Genomic DNA, 10,333 nt, shown 5'->3' with positions numbered 1-10,333 from the left:
TTCAACTCTGTGCTTTTGCAAAAAGACATAATGTAATCTCTCCTTGAGACGGAAGGATTTTTATAACCTGCGCTGGCTGGGCCTTGAGCAGTAGAAGAGACAAGCTGGTTGAAGGCTGTTTATCCCGCGGTGTCCTTGATATAAACATGTGAAAAGTCTCTCTGTTTTTCTCTCTTAGCCAAATCAATACGAAGACATTCGGCCTCTGAACAGTGCTTCAGCACTACTGAAAAAGTTTTTCATCTTGCTTCCATTCAATTCCCTCAATGCAACCGAGATAGGACACTCAGGTCCTGCTCACTGCTATTTCATGAACGTCTCTATACACTCAATGTCATCCTTCCTCCGCACTAAAGACGACCTTTAATGAAGACCCCAATCAGGGGCAGTACGAGGGAATTCGTGAGTCAGAACCTCGACCTTTTCCCAGCACACTGTACAGTAAGTCTAGAACAATGATTGTTTTTAAGAACTGTATATAGCCATATGCGACGTCACCACCTGGTTAGATAATCTGACTTTTTTTTTTTTTTTTTTAAGATTTGTTTTTGGCCTTTTGCCTTTATTGATAGAGGACAGTGGATAGAGTCGGAAAGGGGGAGAGAGTGGGGAGAGACATGCGGGAAAGTGGCCACAGGCCGGACGCGAACCCGGGCCGCCCGCGCGAGGAGCGAGGCCTCGCAACATGGTACGCGCGCTGTCGCTGCCGCTGAGCTATCGGCGCCCCAGATAATCTGACTTTTTAAGCCTGAAGTTCGGCATTATGGAAGTTGCAACCTCGTTTTTTTAGATTCAGAGATGATCATATTCCAAATACGAGGTGGTTTTCCATTGCTAAATCATGGTTGATGATCAGTTTTACTCTAATTTGAGCCTTTATTTACAAAACTTTATGAACATCATGTTGCATTGATTTTCAATGAAGTAAGAGATGAAATATTAAGTAGTGTCATCTTCCCATCTGGTTTCATACATTCTAACCTTTGAACTCGTTGGCTTTAAAGTCAGAATTACACTTGTAGCATACGCTGCAAGTTCGCAAAGCCCTACCAAAGCAGGAGCCTACTTGAGGATCGTGACATGAAACTCCTCAAAAATGGAACTCGTGTGAATAAGACGCAAGACCCCAAGCGTTGTAATTGGTCTATATTTTCCTCCACTAAGCATCAGGACACCCATTCCTTTTATGACTAGAAGATACATGTTTTTCTTTCTATTAGGAACCTCTGTGTGTTTAACGCAGGCTAACAAGTACCCGAGCTAACAATGCTGTCAAGTTGTACATTCAATCCATTCAATCAATATTTAATCTCCTTCCATGTCTCCGCTCTTTCATTCATCGCAATGATTAAAGTACAATCAACTACTGCTCATTATCAGCTCCAACTTGATCAAAATAGGCTTGGTTTAAGTAGCTATGGTTTCCCGTATGAAAACAAGCAGAGAAGGTTGCAGAGCAAGAGAAGGCCAATATAACTGACAAGTATGGCAGACCAAGACAGACACAACAAGGCCAAATAATGTAGCTAAGTGCTCATGATGTCGTAGGCCACTACCAAATGGATTCAACAGGATGAAGGAACAGGCGTTAGACTTCCCTTTAGAGTGACAGCAAAACTTAAAGTGCTTCCAGTTATTTGGGTGAGTAGTTTGGGATTACCAGACCAAGACTGAAAGAGGACTGGTGGGCCGGTTCTGGGATTGCATATTGACTGTTCCTCCTCTTTAACGCTCCACATATATTTTTCTTCAAGCCCAAAGAAATTCTAATGTACTACACAGATTGAACCATGAAATGGAAACACTTCCAACATTCAAAATATTGACACTCGCCTGCAGATTATGTATTAATATGCAAAAGCTGTAATAACCAACAAAATTTCATGCCATTTCACTAATTTTCTCATCAGTACAGTCGCCCTCTGCTGCCCATCGCGAGAAATGCAAGCTTAGGACACTTCAGCGCTTTATTTAAGTAACCAAGAGGCTATAGATCTACTTCTGACTCAGAGTCATCGGTCAAGACCTCTCCGCAAAACATCTGCATCACTCTCAAACATCGTCTGTCATTATGACAACTTCTTTGTCTTTGTTTTTTTTCTTCGGGTTAAACTCCTCTGTAATCACCATTGATTTCCCAAGGGCCCCCTTCATTCCTCCCTCTCCTCTCTCTCTTGCTCAAGTAGCAGCCAACCCTAACCTGTGATCCCTCTTAGGAGCAATTAAGATAAACCTCTAATTCATCAGCTTTATCCCGACCTGTCTTTCTCAGTCTCTCACTCACTGACCTCCACTTCTGCTCTCTCTCTCTCTCCCTCTCCCCCAATCCTCCTTCAGTGACAGAAGCAAGGAGAGCATTGAGTCATGACATCATAATTCACCAGCTCCTGTTTTCACGGTTAAATCAATATCAGTGTGTCCGAGTCAAGGTTGTTGGCTGGCCTTCACAGCTCAGCTCTTCCTGCTTCTTTCTCATAGAAAATCATATAAATTGTCCCTAAAATAATTAGGCCTTCAGATCCGTTGCTGGCCTGTATTTTTTACCGGCTCCCGCCTGATGAACAGAGCTGCCAGAGATTCAAGGTAACTCTGAGAAGAGAACTGATTCCTTGTCTGTCTTTGGCCCCCTCTTCCATTTTTCTGCGTAATATCTGTTAAATAAACAGAACTTATCAATGTTTCTTGCACCTTTGATCATTGGGGTGCATTGTGCCTACAGGGGAGAGAGGATGCAGTCACACATTTGAGTTTTATGTCCTTATTAATATGTCATATGGTAGCAAATGAGATGAGTTATGTCTGGTGTTGTTTCTGGCCTGAAGAAAATAAAAAAATAAAGGGCTAGTGTGTGTTGAATATATGAGAGCACTGCAAGATGTGTTTAAAAGGAGAGTTAGAGATAGACGGGGAGGTGGGGAAAGAGGAGGTGCTTGAACCTGAGGAGGCGGAATAAACAGAAAGTCTGAACAAGCTTTGAAAAGCGCGAGGACAGACGGGAGCTAATATAAACGTGCTGCCCTTCACTCGGGGCTATCAGGGGCTAAAGAAAACAGCGCTACCTCTTCGGTTGACCTCCGGAGCTTCAAAGCAAAAGAGCGGAGCGCGAGGCTCCGGCTCATGTAGAGGCGGCACGCGGCCATGGCCACGCTGGAGGGCTGCCGCTGCCGAGGCGCGAGCGGCAGATCCAACAACAGCATCCTCTACAGCATTTTAAAGAGTGACAGTCTCGCCACCGCGGAGGAGCAGCAACAGCCCCAACAGCAGCACCATCAACTGCAACATTTGTTCCATAAGACCTCAACTTCCTCCGCAACAGCCGCCCCAGCCTCGCTACAGGAGCTCCGACAGCAGGCGTGTTCCTGCGGCTCCACGCGGCGCCGCGGCGTCCTCCGTTCGCCACAGGTGACGTGCAAAGCCGCCTCGGCTGTCCTGGTGAAGACGCTGCGGTTCGCGAAAAACGTCCCCTGTTTCCGCGAGCTGCCGGAGGACGACCAGCTGATGTTGATACGAAGCGGGTGGGCACCCTTGCTCGTGCTGGGACTTGCTCAAGACCGCGTGGACTTTGAGACCACGGAGACAGTGGAGCCCAGCATGCTGCAGCGCATCCTCACGGGTTTGCCGGACAGGCAGAGCGAGGTGCCGGCCGAGCAGAGCAGGGGGGCGGCCGGGGTCTCTGTGGTGGATATTGAAGCTATCAGAGCGTTTCTGAAGAAGTGCTGGAGTGTTGATATCAGTACGAAGGAGTATGCTTATCTGAAGGGAGCTGTACTCTTCAACCCGGGTACGTAGAGGTTGTTCATACCTGTGTGTTGAAGTTATATTACACAGGTGGTCAATGCATCTCTCAGGCTTATAGGCTGTTTTATACGAATTTTGATTTGCGTGTTAGTAAACTGATTTATTTTCATTTTAGATCAGATTACGTTTATTCTATTTATTTTATTGGAAGAACATTTTAAACCGACTTGTTTCAAAACAGCAGCAACATGTGTATTGTTTGAATGGGATATAGGAAGTGCAATTAATATGCTCAAAAGTCAAGCCTTTATGCATGAAACTGGATTTATCTATTGTAGCCCTATGGATGTAACTATAACTGTAGCCTATGGATTTATTTATTTATTGTAACTGCATGTATGAATATATCTTTTGTAATTGTATGAATGTAACTGTTTGCATTTTCTGATAGCTATTTGAAACCATCCTTAACCCTTTCTCTTTTATGTTCTTTTTTTTTTTCTTGTCACTTATTTTCCTTCAACCTCCAGATGTTGAGGGTCTGCGCTGCATCCACTACATCCAGTCCCTTCGTCGCGAGGCTCACCAGGCTCTGAACGAGCACGTGAGGCTGATCCATCGGGAGGACACAACACGGTTCGCCAAGCTGCTCATAGCTCTGTCCATGCTGAGGGCCATCAGCCCGTTGGTGGTGGCTCAGCTCTTCTTCAGACCCGTTATAGGGACCGTCAACATCGAGGAGGTCCTCATGGAGATGTTCTACGGAAAGTAGGTCACTGTCAAGCTGTCAGATGGACTGAAAGGCTCCTAACCTTTTGGGGTGGGGTAGAAGATGGGGGCAGATGACGATAATAGGGGCTAAATTACAACTACTGTGAAATGACCAGCACAGACCAGAGTGTGTGTCGTCGGCATGACAAAAAGAAGGAGTGTGCTGAAGGCAAGATATGTATTAATTGAGGAAAACCACAAAGCAGCTGCTGGAATTCATAACTTATTTGTTTTTCTATAAAATATTTTTGTATAATAAAAAGGATACACTCCAAACTTTTCTTTATTACTGTCCCTGTGCTTCTGCATGTTTGTGTGTGATACCAGCTCTGTCATAACTGACACACTTTTCTAAAATCAGTCCTCAACAGAATCTTGTGAAGATAATAATGAACAATATGTAAGCGGAGATAACTTGCATGCACTTACAAGTCTGACGCATTTACCTTGAAAAGAGTCATGCTGATTCATGTTGACTGCTGCTCACAGTAGTTCTGGATAAAGTCTTATCACGTCAACTTTAGATTGAGCCTTATGTCTGCACAAGTCTTAAGTCCTGCACAGCTGTTGGAAAGGAGAGTTTCAAATTAATTACTGCCGAAATGCCAAGTTAGGCCACCAGAGTGCAACAGCACACCACATACAGAAGTTCTGCTGTGCTTCACTCTCCCAAACACACACACACACACACACACACACACACACTCCAAACTCACAGACAGGTGCAGCAATAGTGGAGGAAAGTGCCTGGGGGTGATGTTCTACCTGTCCCTTCAACTGTGGCCATTACAATGTGAAATTTTTCTGCATGCAGACTAAAAAATACCCCCAGTAGAAAGTATCTAGAGGAAAGATGAAGGGTTGTTCCATATACTGCACATGAACACATCCTCTCTAGAGGCTAATGGGAATCATCACACAGTATGAATTCACAAATTCTTGAGAAATCCATTTGATTGAAACAGAATTAACTGGAGTGCTTACCTCTCACAATGGGACATATATTTCTCTCTGCTACAGTACGTTCAGTATGAGCAAAATATGTTACATAATGAGTCCCCAGACACCTGACCCAGCAGCCATACTACTTAGTCACTGTGCAAAGGCCAGATGGTCTGTACTCCAGCTCAGCCTCCACGACTTTGTTTTGCCCTCTCATAATGTTATCTGGCTAGAGATGACCATTTAGAATTACATTGCTCTGATAATTGCTAATTTAACCAAAACGCAATGTGAAATTCAGTCATAAAAACAAAGGCAAAGCTCGATATTGATGTCACCTGCTAGGATGAAAAGTATAGAAAAATTCTCTGTCTGACAGTCAAAATCATAAAACTTTTTGATCCTGTGTGGACTATAAAACATGAGTGAGTTAATGAGTCAAGAAGCAGACCTCTCGACCTCACATTGACTTTTCCAAAACGTAATCTTAAAAACAAGAAAACATGGAGCATTGCTGCTACGACAGTGCAGCAAATTAAAGCTGACATGGTGTTTGTCAGTGAGCCAGGGGTGTGTTAAAACATCCAAATGCAAGATAGCCCAAATGGTTCCCCCCTTAATAATAAAATATAAAATCACTTATTTAACGGACGTAAGTAAGTAAAAAACAATCTGCTTTAAAACAAAAAACAGATAAAGCATTTCAGCTATCAGCTGTTACCAGAACAAGACACCTGCTATAGATATGATAGGTTTGTCTATTGACACAATCTGATGTGAGCGCACCATCAGGCTTCAAAACTACCGGTAAATGACGATGTACACTGACACAATCATGAAATAAGAGAAACCTCAGTGACTTCAGATTGAGATCATCTATGTCTTTATACCTTTAGACACAAAACACAAATGTTTACGTTTTGTTAATGCAATAAATATGATATAAAGGGGGTGATGGTTTAGCTCAGTGGTTAAATTGTGCATGCATACAGGTTGTAGTCCACAAATTGGTTGGCCAGGGTTTATATTTGACCTTCTGCTCCTAACCACGTCATTCCCTACCTTCTCTTCTCATCCTAGTTTCCTATTTATTGTCCCATCCTCTGAATAAAAGGCATAAAAAGACAAAAAAATAACCTTAGTTTTTTTTTTAAGAGATGTGTTTTAAATGTTCTACTTGGAGCAAAGTTGTTCAGTAAACTGTGTTAATGTGGAGTGACTAATATGCAAAGCATTAATGAGCCATAACCCAGAATTTTGCAGGTGCAATATTTCAACATTAACATTAAATAGCCTAATAATTCTCATTTAAGCCTATTATAGGAATATAAAAGTGATTGAGTTAATTACCCATATTAAGACACAATGGCTGAATTTAGTTTTATTTAAAACAGAAGAAGTAAAGCTCGTCTGGTTTCTCTTCATTCTCAAAATCTTCATTTGAATAGATTTATCAGTCTGTTAGACTGCAATGACATCCACTATTTGGGTCTTATGGAAATAAATAAAACAATTTAACTACTCTATGTGGGCAAAAAACATTTTTTTCTCCAAATGGCAATCTGCTGCTCAACAAAAACTCAATGAAAAGATGTTTGCAAGAGCAGGAAAAATGTTCAAGTGCGCTTCAATACAATGGCTCTGCCTCTGTCCCATGTTTATTCTTGTTCTGCTCAAAATAAACCACATGCAATGTCAAAAGAAGAAGGCAGACAACAATAAGCAGGGCCATCTGAAAACAGAGGATATTAATTGGATGCCCTATATGGGACCATCACTGATAACACTCCCGCTCCTCCCAGTTGTCTGGTGAGACATTGCAGGAAATAAAACATGACAAAAGCAGAAGCACAGCCATCCTTGCACATCTTCTAGTGTCCCCTCTCTATGGGGCCTATTTTCTCTCCAATTAAGCTCTTAATTGATGCGGGTGATAAAGAGTCTATTAATCCTGTCTTGCTAATAAAATTCCAGCTGCCTGGCGGAGGCTGCCAACATGCAACAGTCACTCAAGGCTCTAGGTTTGGTTGATAACAGGTAGTGTGTGGTAGAAAAAGCCAGTGATTTTGACTCCTTGATGTTTTCATTTATAAAGTTAAATCTGTGGTTTTCTTTTGCTTTGTTCTGTTTATCCAGCCTGGAACCAACAAAAACGCCCAGTGTGTGTCTTAAAAAACTCTCATTTACATACCCTTCCTATTTCTTTAACTCTCTCCCTCTCTTTTTTCCTCTGTCCCAGTTTTGCTCGTTTTCTGTTCTCCCCTGGGATTGACAGCGAAATCAAAATCTGCTTTCTATTCCTCTGTTTACCATCCAGCCTTCAATCACAAACACTACTTGTAGGTATAAAGAATACCCAGGAGATGGCACTGTTTGGCAGCGCTCAACCACCATGGTGGTTAAGGCTGCCAAGTAAAGGTCAGGCTTCAAATGAGACTGCACAGGCTCGAAGCCAAAATGTTTCTGGTATCAGCTCTTTTCTGAAGCTTTATCTTTGGCATTTCTGCCCCTATCTGACAGCAGAGATAGACAGTAAGGGAGCAGGGGAGATAGCATGCTGCACAAGTCCCCAGCCAGAATCTATCCAGGGACTGGTGGATATATTGGAAGGGTTTTAGACTAAAAAGGCCTCAGAAACCTCAGTATCAGCCATTTTAAACTATCAAACTCCCATTGTGACCAAAATCATTACATGCTGTCTTGCTGTTGACCTTTCTTCTTTGCACAATACATCGATTTTTCAACATCTTTGCACAATACATTGTTTCTCAACATCTGTTGAATTCAAAGTATTGAATATAATCTCCCCTCAGTTTTTTTCATGAGTTCCTGAAATGGATTTAAAGGACAAGTTTTACAATTATTCATATGTGTCTTGAAACATTAGTTAACAGCTCATGTGAAAGTTTGCTTGCTGTAATCATTCCTCTTGATCATATAGTCTCTAAAAGACCCAAATGTAGGCTACTCCCCAATATAAGTCACGTGGGACAAATCCACAGTACTCGTTCCGCAAAGAGTTTTACCACTGCCACTTTGATTCATTAGTGGTCTGGAAATCAAGCGAGTATCAACGCAAAAATGTTCTTCCCTGGCAACTCAGAATCCATCTGGGGAAACACATAAAGGGAATTTTGTAGTTAGATGACTTTAGCATATGAAGTTATCCATTTCATCTGAATAACTCAGATTGTTGACGTATCCTGGCCTCAGATAAACTTTAGATAAATAAATGACTTGCTGGATTAGCTTCAGTTTTATTCATTGCATGAGCATGGAGGAGTTTGTCTTCATCTTTGCGAGCAGAAACATATCAAGAAAGGATCTCTTCGCAGCCTGTGTAAAATGGGTTAGACTAATTCAATATTTGAAAAAGACAGCTGATGTTTTTGTAATCTGCAGTAAATACTGTATGGAGCCAAACCAATTCGGAGTTGTGAGTTAATCTGGAGCCTGTCAGTCCATTTTTATTTTTCTGTTGGCCCAGACCAAAATGCCTGTGGATGCTAAAGACAAAAAAGGGTAATGCAGCGTCAGGATGCTAGGGAAGGCTGCTAGTTTCAACATCAAGTACACATGGCTATGAGTTCAACATATGAACTACATGGACAGAGTGTCTCCATCTCCTTCTGTTGTACACAATTGAAACAAAAATAACCCCCCAGCAGGCTCTAACATTTTGAGCTCATTATGTAATTTTGGGCCATGGCATGCACAGAATGGAACTGGCTGGTACAGCTGCCGAATTGACGCCCCACTCTTTCATTTCCAAGTTATCTTAAGTGGTTGATAATTTGTTATGGTTGTCACAGTTGACAGCAGAACAGATACTTGTGTCTGTTATGCTGTAGAAGCAGAAACTCACAGTTATGGAGAGTTCAGTGACTCTTGTGTTAGTGTTGGCTACGTTTCCTCTTGTTGTTCCTCGTCCAGCCTGCTAATTCGGTAAAGAACACTGCAGGTCCCGCTTTTCTCAACAGAGCTTTTAATCATGACCTTAAATCAGCTGTTCTTTGCATCATGAAGTTTTTAAAACTCTGAGAAGCAAACACTTGGACGAAAATAGGCACGATAGGAAGTGCTGTACCTATGATGACAGAAACCATGTTTGAGAACAAATGGATTTCACTTTCACTCTAATTTTCAGTTTTGCCCTATGTTCCATCTTCTAACATGGAGGGGGCGGGTTTTATGACCTATACTGCAGCCAGTCAGAAGGGGGAGCGCTTAAGATTTTGGCTTCACAACTCAGAGCTTTCAACCTGTCCATTCTTTCTACACTCAGACGTTTAGTAGGCGAGTGCACAATGTCATAGCCAACACCATTTGTGTGGCCTGCTGTCCACTTTATGTAAAACTCGCTGCCATCTTGATTGTTTATGAAACTATCTGAACAGAACACAAGCGTTTCTTTTTTTGTTCTTGTTACAAAACACACCCCATACTTAGATCAAAAGGGGTGATTGGTCTGTCCTGAATCAGGTCGAATGAAGATATCTGTTCAAACAGAAGGGGGGCCAAAACATGAGCGGATTCATCAGATATCCTGGGTACATAAAGACCAAAGGAGGATGATAAGCTGTCTGTTGATTCTGCAATTTTGTGGTGTCCAGTTTAAGATTCATCAGAGTAAGGCACAATGTCTGTAGTGTTCAAAGGTATTTCAGCTGTATATGAACATCTACGTCTTTAAAATCTTTACGGAATCAATGCTTCTAACCACTGATCTCACAAAGAGGAAACAGTGTTTCCTGCTAATTTAAATACGATTGTAGCGTTTTATATCAGAGTGATCAGCACATGATGCAGGTGTTGTGTGTAAACTGCCCACAGATAAACACACAACAGATACAAAGGGAAATAAAAACATCAAAAAGGAAAT

The 10,333-nt window shown here is 42.0% G+C and overlaps 1 protein-coding gene across 1 annotated transcript; it reads left to right on the top strand.

The window, feature by feature from the left end:
- The first annotated feature begins 2,898 nt into the window (after positions 1–2,898).
- On the top strand, positions 2,899–4,795 carry nr0b1 (nuclear receptor subfamily 0, group B, member 1). The gene is made up of 2 exons (XM_079357804.1): positions 2,899–3,781; positions 4,269–4,795. Exons 1-2 carry the CDS (start codon positions 3,139–3,141, stop codon positions 4,508–4,510), a joined length of 885 nt encoding a protein of 294 aa, XP_079213930.1. The 5' UTR covers positions 2,899–3,138; the 3' UTR covers positions 4,511–4,795.
- Positions 4,796–10,333: the final 5,538 nt, after the last annotated feature.

This window comes from Symphodus melops (assembly GCF_947650265.1).
Source record: "Symphodus melops genome assembly, chromosome: 12".
In the NCBI taxonomy this organism is placed as follows: Eukaryota; Metazoa; Chordata; class Actinopteri; order Labriformes; family Labridae; genus Symphodus; species Symphodus melops.
This window is presented reverse-complemented; position numbering and strand designations above follow the sequence as displayed.

Bases quoted from the DNA above. Each gene is read 5' to 3' on its own strand.
- nr0b1 (XM_079357804.1), top strand. From the start codon at position 3,139: ATGGCCACGCTGGAGGGCTGCCGCTGCCGAGGCGCGAGCGGCAGATCC. The intron at 3,782-4,268 runs GTACGTAGAGGT...TTCAACCTCCAG, and splicing joins AGCTGTACTCTTCAACCCGG to ATGTTGAGGGTCTGCGCTGC.